This window comes from Centroberyx affinis, unplaced genomic scaffold, assembly GCF_046629955.1.
Source record: "Centroberyx affinis isolate AG114_WGS23_722 - 3 ecotype Tasmania unplaced genomic scaffold, CSIRO-AGI_Caff_v1 ptg005038l_1, whole genome shotgun sequence".
NCBI lineage: Eukaryota > Metazoa > Chordata > Actinopteri > Beryciformes > Berycidae > Centroberyx > Centroberyx affinis.
This window is the reverse complement of record NW_027282482.1, coordinates 245,407-266,025: the sequence shown is the minus strand read 5'-3', so window position 1 is coordinate 266,025 and position 20,619 is coordinate 245,407. Positions and strand designations below refer to the sequence as shown.

At 42.0% G+C, this 20,619-nt stretch overlaps 1 protein-coding gene across 1 annotated transcript in view; it reads left to right on the top strand.

The window, feature by feature from the left end:
• Positions 1-20,619, top strand: part of srcin1b (SRC kinase signaling inhibitor 1b) — a 40,367-nt gene that overhangs the window by 283 nt on the left and 19,465 nt on the right. The window contains exons 2-5 of the mRNA XM_071545760.1: positions 2,002-2,029; positions 7,450-7,476; positions 17,916-18,117; positions 20,209-20,338. Coding sequence (XP_071401861.1) covers positions 2,002-2,029; positions 7,450-7,476; positions 17,916-18,117; positions 20,209-20,338 — 387 coding nt within the window. The remainder of the gene's footprint in view (positions 1-2,001; positions 2,030-7,449; positions 7,477-17,915; positions 18,118-20,208; positions 20,339-20,619) is intronic.

Below are 20,619 nucleotides of genomic sequence, written 5' to 3'. Positions count from 1 at the left end.
GACAGGTAGCTTGACAGTACATGACTCACACCTAATTAGCTGAAGAGCAACACACAAAACAAGGCTTTGGACAAGGGATGCTTTCATGTTTTGACATAGAAACATGGGTATTATTATGATGGGTGGTTTCATCTCTTATATCATTAAGATGCTTGTTAATAAGCCCTATAATAAGCAAGATATCTCAAAATCACTCACCTATAATTCATTTTCAGCATAATAGACCAAAGTAAGAATATCTTACCGCCTCCTAGAATCGTTTGGAGGGCCAAAAGAAATTTACTATCTAGAGACAAATTTTGGGCACTGTATACACTTTATACCTTCAAAAAGCATGTAGTATCAACACTTGGTAGGGAAGCATAATAGAAGTTGCAGGTCAAAAATAACCATGGAGCTAGTTTCAGAGACATTTTTACTCACTATCAGGTTTTAAATTAGCAATAAATGTGTCTGACTGCACTGGTTTGTGGAGACACAATGTGTGTGTTTGACCTGTGAATGCGTACAGTATTCTGGATAATAACGCATATCCCGGTTAAGGTTTTTCATTTAATTCATTTCATTGTCAGAAATACCACTGCACAAACGACTAGAATATTTCAAATACTACCTTGGAAACTGAGCTTTTGAAGGTGAAACACAAAAAGCAAGGGTCTATTTATGGTCTATTTATGCCTGATCATCCCATCTAATATTGGTATATGCAAACTTCCTTAGTTGGGTTTCTCATATGAACTTATCCAGGCATTTTTAACAGGATATCTCATGTGTAATCCTACATGTGAATTCAATGCACATGTGCTGTTTGGACACATGTTGTATTCTGACCGTTTTTTTTTACTTCAGATGTGAAAATTTCAATTATTATGTGTATTAAGTGATTTTTCAACTGCCTACTATTTGTCATATGACACAATTGACAGGTGAAAATGTAATTTTCACATGGGAAATGGGAACTGTCATATGTTCACATATGCAAACCAACATGTGTCCAGTGTGCTTTGACTTGTGACTGTTTTCTAAGGTAAAGAATAAGCATGTTGGTGGGCTTGAAAACGCACAATATGGAGCACAGTACATTTTGTGGTGAGATGTCTCTAGGGCCTTGGACACACAATAGAGACATTTTAATGACCAGCTTGCCAGGTCAGCAGTGGTCAGTTTTGAGCGGTAATTATCAAAAAGAGTCAGCAGCAGAATAAAACGGAGACAGGGATTCAAGTGAGACAGTGAAAAAAATGATAGATGGATCATTTCGAATGTGAAATACTGAACTCGTTGCCCTATCCAATCCCTCGCCTCTCTCCTTCTCTACTCTTCAAATCCTCCTTTTTCTCCTCCCATCCATCAGCAAATGCTCTGACTTGATACCTGTCACAGATGGTCAAAACAGAAAAGCCTGCTAGAGCTTTGCTCTGTGCAGTCTGCTCTCTCTATCCCTCCATCCCTCCTTACGTCTCCCTCCAATCACCTCCGTGGGAATACTTCTATCCATCACGTCTGAGTGTGCTCTCTCTCCTCTCATCTCTTAAGTCCATCCTCCTTCCCCTCCACCCTCTCTTTGCTTTCCATGTGCTGTGTGTATTTACCCTAACCAGACCATCTATCTCCCTGCGAAAAAGGTGGACTGAGAGAGAGAGAGAGAGAGAGAGAGAGAGAGAGAGAGAGAGAGATGGGGAGAGAGAAACAGGTGGAGTCTGCTGTCGTCATGGCAACCCACCGTTTCCCATATAAGGCAACTGAGTGATATCATATGGTTGGCAATGCCTGAGCTTGGAGGAGAGAGAAGCGGCACACGCTGTACTGACTGAGAGGCAGCAGCAGTGGGAGAGAGAGAGAGGACGACAGGGAGAGACGGAGAGGGGAAGAGAGAGGTTGAAGCTGCTGCATTTTTGTCAGGGACAAGGGGAGAGAGAGAGAGTGACACAGACAGAGGGAGCGAGAGAGAGAGAGAGAGAGAGAGAGAGAGAGAGAGGAGAGAAGGAGAAGGAGGAGGAGGAGGGGGAGAGAGAGCGAGATGCTAACTGCCTGCTAGGCGCTACTACGGGTACCAGCGAGGGGGGACTCTAGCGGATCCTCGGGGCGCGGGAAAGACACAGAGCCGCAGTGAAAAAATGGAGAGGGGGGAGGAGGAAGAGGGAGGCGTGTGGAGCGGGAGGACGCGCCAGGCGGCCGACAGGCTCATTAAGTAGCAACGGTAACTCTCTAACCCCGTCCTTGCATCCCTTTTCTCTCAGCTGAGACATTTCACCGTTTCCAAATCCTCTGTGGTGCTGCCATAACTGTGTGGATAGATGCTGCTTCTCCTGCTGCATGAGAGAAAGGGATAAAGATAAGGATGGAGACAGAGAGAGGAAAATATAGTGCATAGACAGTATAGATAATGATATAGCTGTACATGATGGAGTGCTGTAAACTACCTGACTGGGTGTGTGTGTGTGTGTGTCTGCATGCTCTCATGTGGAGGCATATGTGCGTACAGTATAGGTGACATAGTGTGCGTAGGGACTGGCACAGGTAGACCTGATGAGCACACAACTCATCTCCTCCGCCCTCTCTGTATATTGTGAGTGAGTGAGCGTGTGTGTGTGTGTGTGTGTGTGTGTGTGGAAGGGGGGGGGGGGGGTTATTTGTTCACAAGCAGGCAGGTGTTGGCCAGGTGTGGCTGTGATGCCGCAGTATCCGACTGAGGAGGGTGATCTATACTGTGTGTGTGCGCATGTATGTATGTGAATGTGCGTGTACACGTGTGCATGTCTGTAAGAGTGGGAGAAACAAAAAAAAAAAGATGTCTGTATGATGTCTGTAGGCATAAACGCATGTGTTTATTAGTGTATGTGTGTGTGCACATGGGGGCTGGTGTGCATGTTAGGTTGGGTATGCATGGACTGGAGAGGAAGGAGGACAGGGAGTGAGGAAAAAGGAGGGTGGGTACAAAGATGGCTACTTGGCATGCAGGTCAGGCATGCATGTCGCTCTACTCATTTCTCTCTCTCTGTCTCTGTCTCTCTCTGTCTGTCTCTCTCTCTCTCTCTGCTCTTTCCTGTCTCTAAGCCCTGTCTGTCTCTGTGCATATGTGCGCCATGGGATTTCAGCTCAAGTGATTGAGAAATATTGCAGGCAGTAATCACTGAGTCACGGTACATAGGGGGCCTGTTTGTTTTGGATGAGACAGATTTTATGTTCCAAAAAATGTCCGCTTGTTAGTGCATTAAATTATTTGAGGAGTGACTTGGCGGTAGATTTGGGCATGCCAATTTAAGGTGAATTAACCATATGAGTGGATGATTACACAGTGCACAACTCTGTGTGAAGGATAAGATATATTAGGGATTATAACGAGATGGGTGTCTTTTTCCTGATTTATTTGGCCCTGTGTTTCTATGCAGAGCAAATTTTGACAAGTACCTATGAGAAGGATGACTATATGACTATTATTTTATTTGATTACGCTTTATTTATCCAAATTGGTCTCGCTGAGATATAGAATCGCTTCAATTATGGAGTCCTGGCCAAGACAGCAGCAACACATAAAATTGCAGACAGAAAAGCAATAAAATAGCACACATATAATAAGAAATTTGTATTAAAAGACAGTCTCAGAATAAATGAAAGAGAAAGAGAGAGAAAAAGAAAGGGAGAAAACAGTAGTACAGTCCTCAATTGGCTTAATCGAAGAAGACAATTTTCATTTATTCATCTTCCATAGACCGAACTTTAAACTAAACAATTTCTTCAGTTTCTTTCTGTAGGTTATTCCATGTGGGGGTAGCAGAATTGTGAGAGTGTTCTTATGCATCTCCAGAAACAGTCAACAGAAACCCCAAGCTTATAAAAGCATCTCACACCAAAAATAGAAAAAGAATGGCTTGAATGGAGGTATCGGTGAACATGTGGTCATGATGGATATATTGAGATGGACAGTAAGTCAGTAACATGGTGATTGATATGTTGCTTCTGTGAGGTATCAAGAGTACATTACCAGTTAGGGAAGGTACAACTGAACAAGGATATCACTGGATCAGTTGGCTGAAAAGCAGATTTTGTCAGTAGAATGACTGAGATCCCTGTGCAAAACATGAAAAAATAGGGGAATTTATGAACATGAGACAATTGAACAAAGCAAGGACAAAATACCAATTACTGTGTGAGATGCCAAAGAGTTCATATCAGCACTGGGCATGCAGATTTTTGATTTTTGCCTAGTCAAGTCAAGTTTATTTATACAGCCCTTCATCACAAGCATGTGTCAAAGGACTTTACAGAGAAGAGACTGCCTAAATCTAACTGATCAACAATCAGTCACAGGACAAAATGATGTATTATAGTATGCAACAAAATAACACACAAAATGACACAAAATAGCTTGTTGAAAAGATATAACAGGCCGATCTAACCTATCTAGCTGAGCCTAACCTACCCGGCTCCACCAACCTTAGACCCTCAGTGAAGACCAGGAAACACTCCCAAGAAAACCTTATAGGGAAAAAAATGGAAGAAACCTTTGGTGGGCCAGTTCAAAGAGGAATCCCCCACCAGGACAGCTGAGTGTGCAATAGGTGCAGGGACAAAACAATAAAATGAACAATACCATGGAGATAAGAAAGCAAATAAGACAAAGAGAAACATGATGAGGCAGGAAGATGGGACTGCAGCCAGCTAGCCCAGTGCCGGCGTCCCTAGGGAGAAAAAAAAAATCATTGTTTATTTGTTTGTTTGTGTTGTTTGTTTGTTTGTAGTGCAGTGGAGGCTGACTGAGGCTGGGTGACACCAGATCAGGTACAATTGTGCTAACTTGGACAGCAGGCTTGGACGGAGGCCTGCAAGCCACACAAAGCTGAATCTGAATCTGGGTCAGAGCAGCCCACAGGCCTGTTGCTCTTTCATCCCCAATGCTTCTTAGCCCATCCCGCTTCCTACACTTCTTATTCAGAATAAAGAGAGATGAAAAGTAAAAGTTGCAATTTAGCATTTTCCAGGAGAGAGCAGACAAAATATTAGGGACTAAAAAGCACCCAAAAACACAGATTCTTCCCTCCAAAACATGGATGTATTTCACCTGCACCACACCTTAATTATGAAAGCATTTTTGTAGCAAATCACCTACGAACTTACATGATGTAATTTACACTTAAAGAAAATATTCATACACCTGTGCTCTAACTTTAACACAAAGTCACACAAAATATATACAAGTGTGCAAGTCAATATTTGTTTTAATGCAATAGCAACTGCGTCACAGATTTTGAATCCGCGCACTCTCACTTTTGCTTTGTTGTAATCCAATCCAATATGAATATCTTATGAAGTACTGAATGGTGATAAAACATACATCGCTGGGGATGATCTGGAGTATATATCCTTCCAACAATTTGAGGTTTATTTGATGAAATCTGTATTTTTTTTAGGTTGCCATGAAAAAATAGCAAAAAGCTGCATAAAATTTCTCTTCTGATTGACCACACATTTGCCATAGAACCATAAACCCCCTCACCTCCCATTCATAATCTTTTCTGTGAATGTAAATTCCATTATGCAAGTTCTAGTTTTTGCTGCAAGAATACCTTCATACTAAATGTCCTATCCAAAACATGCTGAGGAACTATGACTCTAAGGAAAGCCTGTTTCAGTAAAACAGAAAACTTCCATGGTTTGTTCGTCCGTCCGTCACAAACAAGATTTCAGGCAATGCTGACTGGATTTTGACAAAACTTGAGGGAATCAGTGATGCATCTCACCACTGTGTTGAGATGCATCATTCACTGTGTCATTACACTGATTAACCCATAGGGGATGCCTCATTGAATTTGGAGTAGGTCAAAACAAGGTGGCTGATTGGCTGTGATGGGGAGTGCATCTTAATGAAAAAGAGTTGAATAAATACAGACTGGTTGTATCTGCTATGCAGGCTTTGTGACTCATGCCACATGACAACTGGGATTTGTATCAGTCATTGTAGAGTTGGTATTGTGTCCTAGTGCAGCTATGGGTACATTTTGCTTGGCACCTTTTAAATTAGGTCATGAAATTATGAAATGTCCATAACGTTACACTTTATTGACATGATTGAGCAGGCAGTAACGGTTACTAGCTTAGGGAGATGACAGCTGTTGATGACAATGAATCTTTAGCTACAGAATCAGTATGTGCAGCTATATTGCATATGTCAACTGTTATGACTACATATCATATCAATAATCTCTTCTTGCTTATGACAGACAGATTGCAAAATACCCTTTTATCCTCGCAAGGTCATTTGTCTTGCAGGTTAGCAGGAGCTTTCCCAGTCTGTCTTTTTCGTACTTCTCTTTTTCTCATCGGCATCAGGATTTAAAAAGACCCAGGATCCAGGGACACAGAGACCTTGTGTTTGGATGCTGATGATGATGCCATGACTGATGGCATTATCATTACATCATCATCAGCCCAAATGATGAGTGGAAATTTTTCAGCGTACTGTGGCTCTTTAGCAAGAGCTCCACACCTGTGCCTTATTGGAATTTACACAATACACTCTTCATTTAGTCAGCAGTTCAAGATGACTGAATCTTGAGTTGGTTGCACACCAATCATGACCAAACATGAACCAGGAAGTACAGTGTACAGTTGCCAGTGAATCCTAATAACATTAGTTATTAGGGCAATAAGTTGTCAATTGAATGTCATGTCATGGATAACCACACATAGCCTCAGTAGCTGTACCTTAAAGAATCAGAAGAACTTTGACATGAACGTTGGCTGCTACCCAGATATAGCGAAAATGTCAAGCTACTTAATCCTGTGTCTGTATATTGCTTTAATCCTGCTCCTGGGGACAAGCCAGCCAATTGTGTGTCTACAGAGAGAGCGTGGGGTTGAATTTGGGAGCTGCCTGGGCCTGCATCATTAGTGTGTGTGAAGTCACTGTAAACATTTGATTAATTGCTGAGAAGCAATTACAAGCAATTAAAAGCCTATTATGATGGCAGTGAAGGACAACGGAAGTTAATCTGGCTATCATCACAATAATTAGCCCATCATTTTCTCATTGAGCCTGATGTACAGAAAATTTGACCATTTATTTGAATGTTTGTTTATGCTTTACTAGGAATTTTTCACTCATTTTGAGCAAAGTGGTGTAGACATTTTGAGACATCCAAAATGTGTTTCTCTCCCTTCTCTTCCCATAAAATAATGTACCATTAAACTTTATTAGTCGCACTTTGCGTTATCACTTCAGTGGCTTCACAGGGGGACTGAGTGACAAAGCATTTCCCGTCAACCTCTCCCTTTTGCTCCCCTCAGCTCTGTTTCCATCCATCCATTCCTCTCCTTGATCTGTTATGGGGACAGAGTTGTCCAGCTAAACGCATGGGAAAATGTCTAACACTCAATCCTTTTTTTTCTCGCTTTTTCTCTCCCTGTCTCCCTCTGTCTCCCTTGCTCTTTCTTTTTCTTGCCCCCTAGCAACAACCAAACTACTGGAGCTTCAAGGTCAGTGCCAATATTGGGTTTGTGTTTTCGCGTAAATCTGTGCCTCTATGTGGATTTGTCTCTAATAGGATCACTCTCCATTGTGTATGTGCATGCGTACTTGTCTTCTCTTCTCCTCATTTAGTATTGGTCACATGTTGACACACACATTTAGGCCTCACTCTTCACCAAGGTTGGATATGGCTCTTGTGCTGTGAGCTTTGATCTCAGCATTTCTGTCTGAGCAAGCTAACAAAAGTCTTTGAACAGAACACAGCTATTGATTGGTTGCAGGCAGGGAAATAACCTTCCTGAAAACCTCTCACAGACTGTAAAGTTGCACCTCATCTGCAACAATTGCAAGTTTCACTGCTTGTGGCCCTCAGGAGAGTAACACCTGGGTAATTATTTGATTAGCTGTAGAAGAGCTTTTGAGCAGTCCCAAGGGTAATAAAAGAGACAACTGTGAAAGTGGAAAGTGCTAGAATTTTATGGAAAGGGCTAGAATTACAATTATTCACATCCTCTTGATCAAGTCTTGTTTTATAAGGTAATTTTAACGGCATTTCAACTTTATTACACAGTATACTGTTCAGTGTGGTGGAAAATATGAGAGAGAGAGGTTGACATGAGCTGAATTCAAACCCATGATGTTGCAAGCACATGGTACGCCTCTCAGACTGTTGAACGCCTCTGAAGCTGGGTTTTATCAGTAATTCAGTAACCTGGCCAGTCTGATTTACCACTGTATTTTATCTGATTTACAAACTAATCTCTATGATTATTAAAACCCACAGTGAATGCCTTGTCACCATCAAAAGAATACCTTCATATTTTCAGTTGGAGTCTGTTATTTTCTAGTCTCGCTAGATTGTGATGAAAAGTGTTCTCAAGTGGCACTTAAGTTAATCTAAAAATGGGGGCTGTTAGCGGTCCTCATTCAAATCAATACGTACGGCTAGCTGCAAGCTATCTTGCTAGTTCGCAGTTTGCACTATGCAACTGACATTGGTTTCAATGAGTGATGAGTAAGTGCTGACAAGCTCTTACAAACTGAGAATAACATTTTCTCCCATTACATAGTAATGTAGCAAAGAAAATTTACAGACTTAGATATTGTTCATACCAGGCATGTTTAGGGTCTGATCACACCTCTCAGTATCTTTGGTCCAAACCATAGTTGAAAAGTTTACTTTGTAGCAATTTTGTATTTGGTTCGTTTAGGTTCACACTGCCCGAATACAAGTGAACTAGGGCTTGTAAACAAAAGTCACATGGACTCATATGTAGCTCATTGATTGGACAGAGTCCAGTCATCCCGCAAGATTAAAGATTTTGTCAGCCGGGGAGCAGGGGAGTCAGAACAAATCCGAATCCAGAATTCCATATAGGTTTATGGGTATAGGGAGACGGATGTTGACATCTGATAGCCAGCAGTGAGTCATACTTGCAAAGTCAAGCATAACAACATAAACCGAGGGCAAACCGCAGTCTGGACTGGTGCTCATTTTTGGCTATTTATTCAAGTGTTCTTACCTGGCATGAAGACCAGAGATGGTAAATTACAGGAAAGAGCACAGTTCATCATTCTTATCTAAAGTTACAGAGACTGGAATCAGATTTGTTTTGACCTCCCCTGCTCCGCTGCCAAAATCTCCGATCTCGCTCGATGACAGGTTACATGACAGTGGGCAGTGTGAATCCAAATGAACCAAATACAAAAATGCAACAAAGTAAACTTTTCAACTATGGGTCTGACCAAAGAAAACAAACTGTAGGTGTATTTGCACCCTAAAATTCAAATGTCAAGGTTTCCCTCTAAGCATGACAAGGTCACACAAGACTCTGTAAAGAGCAACAGAAAGGCTATAATGCATCATTAGCTCCACCTCACACATGAATACATTATGTTCACTGAGCAGACCCTTTTGACCCTTACTTTGATGTAGCCCACGGGAGATGGTACTGTTGAGCATATGCTAACCTAAGCACTTGCTGTAGGCCTCCAGCATCTTAACCATGAAATTACTTGATATTCTGAAAGGCCCCTTGCATTCCTATTGCTGATACAGCGAATACAGACAGAGCTGAAGGATTTTCTGAAATGGCAACAAGAGTACCGGTGCTGCCTTAGAACTTACTACAATGTATTTTACATACAATTAAAAAATGTTAATGAGCCTGATACAAGGTAAGGTAGGAAATGGCGTAGAGCATGATAGTACTGATAGTACCAATACTAAAAGTATTGTACAGTTAGAAAATACATTATGATGTAACCATTTAAAAAAAAAAAAACGTCCTCTATAATTGTGTCATATGCATGTATTTTCCAATTTTAGTTCAAATTCCACATTTTCATGCAGTGTGTTCGTAATTGTTATGTACAGTAGCAGTGGCTTGCTCGTACGCCAGTACATTTCCCTCATCTGTTTAGCTGGTGACACACACACACATGCTGGCTGGCTTTATTGAATCCCCCGTTTGTTGCCGGCCTGCAGCTTATACAGGATTGGTTATCGCCCCCCTTCCTCTCAGGGAGTCAGGGAGTCTCGCCTCCTCTTCTGATGCAATAGAAACCCCTGCAGCAGCTTTGCTTCTGTGTGTGTGTGTGTGTGTGTGTGTGTTTTTAACAGTCCCCCACTGGTTCCTTTTGATGTTTCATTGGTTCGCCAGCTCTCTAAATGCACACACAAACACGGGCGATGCACACACTATAGACACATGGCAGATTAGCATACAAATATCTTAGATGCATGCATCCATATATTTTCATGCACACATGGACTTTGCAGTGGGCATGGAAACTGTAAATGTGAATCAAGTATCCATATATTGTGTGTTTGCATGCATACACACACACACACACACACACACACACACACACACACACACACACACATTTCAAGACATTCTCTCTCACATCCTGAAACAAAACGGAGGGGATTGTCTGCTTGTTTAAACTGCACTCCATAGGGAAGACCATGGATTCACACACCATAGCCTGATACTGCTGCTGCCACTGACCGTGTCAGTAACAATGGAGTGGAGCACTGCATAATTCTCCTCTCCTCGTCGCTCCCAGCCTGACTAATACAAATATTAATGCCCCATTTTGCGTCTCTTGTGCTCTTGTCTTTCTGTCTGGAGCTGCAAAAGCAATCACATCTTATTGTCTCCTCTCTTCGCCTCAGTGTTGAATCTGGAGGAGCGTACTATACTCAAAGACTATGGGCTTAGGCGGGAGAGAGGACCATATTGAAGTCTCTAGTATTCCAATACAAATACTCATCAGCCGTCTTCATTTCCGAGGGAATAATAATGGAGCCTATGGCTTGTGGGAATTTCTTGTGCTTGTTCAAAGCAAAGGAAAGAGTTAAAGGGGAATTTTCAGTTTTCATGTGTCCTTGGAGGGTTTGGTCTGCACTAGGGAACGTTCAGTACTATCATACCATACCATACCATCATACCACACCATTACCATATTATACCATAGCCAGAGACAAGAGTTTGTCCTTGTCCAGTAGCTGAATAATTGTTCATTTTCTAGTTTGGAACTAATGTAGCATGCAAAAGTGAGATAAGCATTCTTAAGTTGAGCGGAACTCCACTTTTTTAAAAGAGTTCTATAAAGAAAAGGTTTGCATGGCTGCTTCTCAATGGATTATTGATTGGTGTGTAGTTTGGCAGGTAGATTGGTTATCCAGATATAACAGGGCAGAATGGTGTAGAAAAATAACCCCCTCTTAAAAACATTCCATACAGAGTGAAGGCAGTCTATGCTGTGGATCTTACCCTCATGTAAATTATTATTGGTATCAAACCGTGTCCTAGTCATTTACAGCTGAAGAGCTTGGCAACTATCAAACGATAGATTAATCATGTATGGCTTTTGAATGTAGGATTAATTATTTACTTAAGCTTAGAACTCCACTTATGGGCCATACACATGTTAGTGGCAGTGCTTTTGGTCTTCTAAACTGGATTGTAAATTGTGATTTTTACCTCCACCAAGGAGGTTATGTTTTCGGTGCCGTTTGTTTGTCTGTTAGTAGGATTACAGAAAAACTACTGCGCTGATTTTCATGAAACTTTGTGGAAGGGTGTAGCATGGGCCGAGGAAGAACCCATTAAATTTTGGAGCGGATCCGGATCCGACTCACGAAATTTGCATATCATAGCAGACTGGACTATTGGCCTTGGCGGAGGTCTGCGCTCTCCAAGTGCCCTTCTAGTTTGTTTGTTTGTCTGTTTGTTTGTCTGTTAGCAGGATTACGGAAAAACTACTGGCCCGATTTTCATGAAATTTCGTGGAAGGGTGTAGCATGGGCCAAGGAAGAACCCATTAAATTTTGGAGTGGATCCGGATTCGACTCACGAACAAGCAATAATAGCACGAACCTTGGTGGAGGTCTGCGCTCTCCTAGTGCCCTTCTAGTTAACTCTGTTATCTTAAACAAGACAGGACAAGGGTGGCTGGCTGGCTGGCATGGTAAAGGCGAATGATAAAGTCATCTGCAAATATCTACAACAAAACTTTTTTCAGAGAGGATTTGCAACACTTCAGGGAGCCTGGAAGCTTTGCAAGGAGCTCATCTGTGTTCCACATGTCTCGTAAACACCCTTTGACCAGGGCATCTCTATACAGAGGGACATCCCTAGACTACCTCTGCCACATTTGTCCCAGTGAGCTAGCTCAACTCTAAACCATTCAGACAACTCCTTTTGTTGCCCTTGCGCTGTTTGGCTGTTGATATGGTGTTCGGTGGAAAATCGCTATTCCCCAATCTGAGTCAGAGAATAGCGGGAGTGTTTTCCACCGCTAAAAGGCTTAGGAGGCCTACTGCTGCAGCGTTCCTCCCTTGCCGACCGGCGTTATGCTGGGGCACGTGGCCAGAATCACTTACTGACACTTCACTGCCATCTGCCAAGACAGCAAGGTTCACTTAGCAGGCTACGCATTAATAAGGATGAACTCTCTGTAACAGGGAAAGGAAGGACAGTATGGAAACTTTCTTCTACATTTTCTGTGGATGACATATGTATCTTTAGTAGGATATACTTTATATAAAAATAGCAACACATTTATATAGACTTGGCTGATTGCATTGTTCACAAGGGTTTTCATTGTCTATTGTATTTACTGTATATGACATTATATAACATGGAAATGCATGAGCCAGTAATATCTACATATTGTCTGGAAATATCAAGGTCAAACAATGACTCCCTGACGAAGTGTACAAAGCTTGTGATCAAAATGCTGCCAGCTTGACTCACTAGTTAAGTTCAGCTGGGGAAATCTGGGCAGGGAAAGTGAACCAGAGGCGTCGTCCTCTCACTCAACAACAAGTGCCCTTGAGCAAGGCAATTAACCCCCAACTGCTCCTGTGGAGCGGCTCTGCCGGAAATGGCTGCGGCTATATTGGGCAGCTCACAAGTGAGAGCGTCATGTGGATGTTCTTCCCTTCCTTCACCTGCTAGTCAACTTGCCTGGTTCAGTAATGGTTGCATTATAGAAAACAAAATGCTAATTAACGTTACATTTCTAATCACAACACTGGATTTTGTGAGATATTAGTACAATATGTCCTTACACTGTCAGGGGTTCAGATCCTCTCAATTACCGATCTCAGTGGAATGGAATGCCACAACTGTAGCTGTAACGCCCGTGAAATCTCGGAGGTGGGGTGCGTGGCAGTTGGGTGGGGGGTTCTGGGTGGGGGGGCTCGGTGCAGCTGTGCACAGCTGCCTTATCAGTCAAGACCTTTGGCCGATGGAAAATTTGGGTGGAAAATCTGGGTCTGGCCAGCCAATCAGTGCATGACAAGATGGGTCATAACGCTCAGCAAGGGGCAAGTATGATGTTCGGTTTGGGGATTGTGAAAGACAATAACAAGGACTGTGGATATTATACTGCAAACCTCTACAGATTCCTCATATGATATCAAGGACAAAAACAAACCAAGTTCAAGAACAAACTATGATGAAGATGAAGATCGTTTGATATTTTAAAACAAGATGCTAGAAGTAGAGGTAAGGGGCTACATGATTGAAACTTACCATGTCATGTATATAATGTAGCCTGCTGTACATACAAGGCATCTGCTGAACATGAGGGAGGCCTAATTCACAACTGCTCTCTGTAGATTCAGTGAGATGTTACTCCTTAATTGCTTACAACTTAATTGTTGAATATTTTGCTTGATTACTTCAGACTGAAACACATGTATTTTTAAATTAATGTGTATTGCTGGTTTCTTTGATTACTTTAATCTCATTGACACATTTAAAGAAATGCCTACTGAAGTGGAGTTTCTCTTGACAATAACACAATAGCCCAACTAAGACATTACATTCCAGAGAGGTAACCTATTTAGAGACGTTTTGGTAATTTCATGACTTACCAGCTGATGACGTTGTTGCTATGCTCTAATTTTATTACCTTCACTTCCCATTCCAGACTTAGCAGCTCACCACATTATAGTTACATGCTCCGCTAGCTACCTAACATTACCACTCGGTCATGAAATGACCATCCGGCGACATAGGCCAGTTACTCAGGTTAACTACAAATTATGAACAAACCCAATGAGATGTCAAAAGCTGCACAACATTTTGTATAATAGTAATGAAGCTTACCTGGTATGTTCTTGATTTACTTACAGTCAAGGTAATTTTAATCTTCCAATTAAAAATGACTGGGGAGTTGGCGTAAGGTTGTTGTTATTATTGTGATTATCATTAGCGACTCTGCTAGGCAGGGTTGGATTCTGGGTGTTAACGCAGACTGTGTTATTGGTAGCGAGGGGTGGGTATGGGCCAGCTGTGGGCTAATTGTTATGTAAATGAGATAAATGACTCTAGTTGAGTGAAACCTCCTGGTTTTAGGCTAGATGATGTTGTCAACAGTTACAAATGTTATGTCAACATGTCAGTGCATAATTCTACAACATTTGATTTCTGTTGTTTTGTCACCTACAACTGTAATAGTGTTGGCTATCTGTTGTAATCTCTTGGCCAAGAGTGGAGAATACAATTGTGACAAAGAGAGCTCAGAAAGTTTGCTTCTGAAAGGAAACTTTCCCAGTTCTATTTTTGAAAGATTCACAGTCAGACAGAAAGGTAGAATAAGAGGGGGAAGTTATTTACACCTGTTTTCATTGTTTTATTTCAGTGTTTCACATCACTGTTTTTTTATTTTTTTATTTTATGTGAAACTGTAGAGCCCATTTTGATTTAGATCTTTGTTTAAATTTCATTATAAGTCTCACCCAAATGTTCTCCCTTTATGAGAGCCATAGAATCCTTCATGCAAGAAAATATGAGTGAAAAATAAGGACATTTTGTGCAGTCCGTGGTATGACTGTGCCAGTGTGCCACATAGGAACCTACGCTCATACTGTACATGCACCGTGGAGATACTAAGGTCAAACATTGCTTTGATGTACTGCACTGCACTCACTTTGCATTCACACATGCCTTTAGGTTCATATGAGCTAGTAGGCTAATACGTAGTTTGCACCATTGTGGGTTATTCAGTTTGCTACTGAGGCAGAACACTCTCTGAGAAAAGAGGGATACATCTGAGTTTAATGTATACATTGACTGAGACTTAACATGCCAAAGAAATTTGTCATTATTGGCAATAATACAGTAAAATTATTATAGTTTCTCTTCTTAGAATTTCAACCTTCTGATCATCTCTTGGAGAGCAACACAGGATGTCCCATCAAGTTTTTATAGGAACAATAGTGGTGCAGTTGCTTAGGAGATGATTGTCACATTGTTAACAACATGCTTTGATGAAATAATCATCTCTTCTGGGATGTTGGCTGATGGAGTTTCCCTGACCAGAACATCACACTGTTAACTGCATTAGATTTAGTGACATTTTAATGGAGAGTGTTTCCCCAACCTTCTAGAGATCTCAGCAAACCCTCTCTGATCTCTGACTATTCAAACAGTACTTTCAGTGGATTATTTAGTCTTTGATGCTACATTTTCACACCAGAAATTAATGAACATTAATCAAATAAAACAGGAGATGAATGGAGTTAAAACAAGGTTACTGTAAATCTTAGAACATTTATCTTCAAGAATCCTCTGTAAGATCTGTTTTGCAAGGATGGGTCTCCAGAGGTATAAAAGTACTAATCAGAAACATAGCTAAGAGCCCTTCCTTTTGGAACCGTTTTTAAAGTGTGAACCTTCATTTTATGTATTTATTTATTTTAGTATCCTTTGCCAAAAAAACTGATAAGTCTTCCAGTCATTTTTCTAGCTTTTCTAAGAGCATGCCATTACACATGGCATTATTGACACGATAATAGTAGGTTCCATGAATTTGTGAATTTTATCATCTTACAAGTCTGCTTGTAGAGATTACTATCAACCATTTCCCTGTCATGAGTAATCATTGCAACCCAAGTCACTTATAATGAGATAACTGCAGGGACAGCCGTGTGAACGATCCCGGGAGAGGATGAAGGCGATGAGGTCCATTGAGAAAGGCTGTAGGGAGGTTTATTGGGCGTCACTGCGGTGAAAATGTCATCCGGGTGAATGTAGACAGCGGGAAATAAAACACTGGTGTTCAGGGTGCAGCCAAGCTTGCCCTCTCTCTCTCTTTCTCTCTCTCTCTCTCTCATGAGCACTAGAAGAGAAGGTCCTCTGCAGCTAATCTTAAAAGGGAAAATGGAAACTAATTAGGAAAGATAGCCAGCCAATGTAGCGCTCCCCTATTCTTTACATCCCTCTGTGAGATGCTCACCCGTTCTCTGTAGAGCTTTGCCTTGCTCTTTTTCTCTCATTCTCTTTCCCCTCTGCGTTTCATTCCTCCTGTGCTTTTCGTTTTGGCATGCTCCCTTAGCTCCCCATTCCTCTCTTTCCCTAACCTCTCCTGCTCTCCCTTTCTTCTTTTTTTCCACAGTCGGCTAAACACAAACTTTCTAATTCCCGGTTGCCGCAATCTTTTCTCCTCAACAGCTTGATGCTTATGAGGTAGAAGGCAGAAGGTATGCTGCTACTGGCTGACAAGCGCACACCGAGACCATAAATCTCCAAACAAATGAGAAGCAGCACACACAATCTGTCAGGCTGTTCTCAATGCTGACAGATGTGTGTACTGTATGTGGGTGTTTTCAGCATTTTCAGTAAACTCTATTAACGCAGAGGGAGCCAAGTCCCACGTAGCATTATTTAGTGCAACAGATTGTGTGTGCAGGCGTGTCTGCGTGTGCATGTGTCCATGTTCCCTATGTACATTTGATGCTTGATGTGTCCATGGGCGCATGTTCCCAGATTTGTGTGCACTTAATTCACTTGAGAGCATGTATGTTAGTGTTTTGTGTGTGTTGCTGTACACTTGCATGGCTGAGTGCGATGCCCGCATGCAGACAGCTCGTTCACACTGAAGCGTCAAGAAATCAAACGGAGCCCACAGTGTTGGTGAGGCTAGGGAGAGTCCACAGATGCATAGGGCAATCTGAGCTGGCTTCACACAGCACTGTGGGAGCTCATTACTGTAGTCTTTGGGCTGGAAAATGTCTGTCAGTAAGGATTCATTAAAAAGCAACCTGCTCTAGCAGCTCCTGATAGTGCTGTAATGAGGGGGTCCTTCACGATTTGGGCCCCCCAGCGGCTCAAATTGGACAGGTGAAATATCAGCGGTCATCTGCATCACCAGAGGAGACTGTCAAGCTAGAGTGTGGCTTTATTGTGGTCATTAGCATCGAGGTACATCGGTCTTGTTTGCTTCATTCTTTACTGAAGTGGTGAGGCTAGCTAGTTTTAGTCCTCTCGGGTCCACTGCTTTTCCCAGTGCTGTACAGAATAATAACATCCGTGTATTTTATCGTTCTCCAGAAACACTTCACTGCGCAACTGCTGCTGCTTGCCAAGAAAGTGCTTTCTTTTCACCCTTTTTACACCCTCTGTTCTCCTCTTTTGAAAATTTAATTGAACAGACTTGTGGCTGGCAACATCTTTTGTAGTTTTTGTCCGTCATGATTAATGCAGGTGGACTATTCTGAGGGCAATTGCTGGGCGACTCTCGTGTTTAGTCTGGTTCGTACTGGTTTGTTTAGTCTGGCTGGCTGTGTTGTTCTGTCCGTGGAAGTCTAATTTTGTCTTTGGGATTCAGCTTCCTTTTTGTTGTGATTCTGTTGTTAGAGCGAGATACCAAGGCTGTTTTGTCTGAGGTAAACTGTTTGTTTTGTCTGTGCCTGTGTACTAAAAGCTTTATTTTTCAGTTGCTACTTTGTTTCTCTGCATTGATTTCCCCAGGCTATTGTCTGTTTTTGTGGTGTGCTACCTTTTTTGGTGTCAAGTCATTGATTATTGCATTGTCATCACGGCAGAAATAATTGTTCTCTCTTCGTCATCTGTTCTCTTTCTTTCTTTGTCTGTTACTGTACCTGTGTGTGTCTCTTTGTCAACTTCTTGCGTCTGTCTCACAGGCCCGAACACCGCGGGTGACGCGACCCAGCCCCACACAGCCGGCTCTAGCCGACCAGGCCAGCAGGGTTTCCTTTGCGTCAGCTGAAAGTCTGGAGACCATGTCGGAGGCCGATGTCCCCATCGGCTTTAACCGGATGAACCGGCTCCGCCAGAGCCTGCCTCTGGCCCGCTCCTCCAGCCAGGCCAAGCTGCGGGCACCAGGTCAGCCCATCGCCTTTAAGAACATAGCCTATATTATGCGCCACACTGCAACTTTTGGCCTTCATTGAAAGATACCATATGGGTCCATCTGTTATACCAGTTACAGTGGAAATGAGTCTACCAAAAACCTTTTAACCTCCCACAAGGTTTAGCTACTGAAGTTTTGAGCCTGTTCTCCCGAAATTTCGTGAAATGAGCATGATGTCTTAAAACGTGAATACGTCCTCCATGCACAAAAGTGAGAGAAATACGTTTTCCCACCACTGGAGGATTACATGAAGAAGTTTTAATTTTTATTGAAAGTTTCTCATTTAACCCTGAAAAAAACCTAGCCCTTAACTGTTAAAAGTTGTTTTACTTGACTAAACTCAAATTGTTAGCTAACCTATTCATGTGATAGGTGAAAATGGTGAAAATGACACAGGTGAAAATGGTGTGTACAGTTCATGCTCGTGCAACATAATCTGTGGTGGAGGATTGTAAGCTTCACATATTTTGTGTGCACAACATGTAATCTGTGTTTGTGTTTTGTGCTCATTTCACAAAATTTCCTGAGACTGCTGTTTCTCAGGAGAAGTTTTGGTCCAAACCGCCCTGCTCTTAATTGTGACAGGTGAATTTCAGGAAACCGATACTTGCAGGCATTAAGTTCTCACACGCTCCAGCTTTTCTGTGACCAATCTGGTGCACTAATGATGGGGAACACTCATTTGCATGTGCACTGCATTGGGCTTTGAGCAGTTTGGGCTGCAGAATCAGCTTCTGGATCCACAAGGTTTTTTGCCAAGTTTACGCAAGTTGGATTTTCTTGTAGAAGTGTAAAAGGAATACAACTCTCACACAGCTCAAAATTAATTGGGCTACACCATACATTTATAGTGACACTAAGCAAATGTTTATTTTTTGTTGATGTTTGTTGTATTTCCACACTTCCAGCCATTGCAGCTTCTAGCTAATATGATGTTGGTGATAATGATGTGCACTCTCATGAGACTTTAGATGTGTTCTGTATTAATTAAGGAGCAGTGGAGAGTGATAGTTTTACCTTAGAAACATTATTGGTTTCACCAAAGAGTTACCCTACAAGAAACTTTGAGATTCTGACCATAATGGCACACTTTCCTTTAAATTTGCTTACATCCTCATAATAGATTAAAACTTGTAACAATCCACTCATCTCACATTTTTGCTTTATTGAGACAGTAGGCCAGCAGGAGCACATGTGGGTCTGGATATTGGGGTTTTAACCTCTACATATAAGAAGAAACAAGTCCGCACACTGACAGCTCCTGTTTCAAAGCACTGAAATGGGAGCTGTCAGTGTGCGGACTTGTTTCTTCTTATATTCTGGGTTTCACTCTGTCCAGCACCTGTCTGCAATGGCTTTTTGAGATGTGCGCATTGCGTGTGCATGTTGCTATTTGATTAATGTTTTTAACCACCACACCGTCACTGGGGACAAGACATATTTGAAACTGTAAATTGATTTAATTTGTATTCACTAAGAGAGCCCAGGGACATGTGGGTATGCTCCCGCCCTCCATGTATTGTTCTCCACTTACACCGACGTTCACTATCATTCTCTATCTCTATTGACTGGATATTTATCGAGAGTGGAGAGGAATGCTAAATGCTCGGTTTATTAAAGTGCTACAGCAATTGTATGAGTTCCTGTTTTGAAATGGCATAATTGTTGAAAATTAATTTGGCAAAGTCCATTGCAATTATGGATATAACATCCTCTCAATCCTCCATGCGATGTTTATAAAGGAAAACACATTATATATGCGTGTGTGTGTGTATGTGTGAATTGACAAGTGGAATGACTGCTTCTCTCTCCCACTCCCTCTCTTTCATTCCCTCCCAATTTCCCAACTGTTTGAACAATGGTTCAACTGCTTCAATCCCTCTCCCATGCTTTCTTATTTTCAACCTTTTCTCATCCTTTCTCCCATTCCTTCCCTTTCCACGCTCTGGTTTTCCCTCTTTTCCTCAACCAATTTCCAATCACTATCTTCATCCCCTCCCTCACCCCCCACCCTTCAACCATTTTGGATCTCCTTCTTCCCTCCTCCCCATCCATAAATCCAGGCATCTTGTTCCTCCAGCTCGGGGAGGAGACACGGAGGGTGCACCTGACCCATGAGCTGACCAGCCTGGAGACTCTGAGGGCCCTCATAGTGCACATGTTCCCCCAGAGGCTCACCATGGCCATGCTCAGGTACACTGGCGCTACATCCAAGTGCTCTCTCTGACTTTAACTGAAAGCACTGTTTTCTCTCAAAGGGTTTAACTGCACTTGAAGAAGAAGTATGCATAATTCTCAAAAATGTGATATAAGGACTATAGACATTGTTGAAATGTGTATTGAATTGCCCATATGTTCTAGATTGTTTTTGAACTCTCTAGGGCTACAGTTACACTTTTCATTTTAATGCATTTCAAAGTTTTATCATTCGATCACACCAGGATGTGACAGAAAGCGTCAGGTCTGGATGTAGC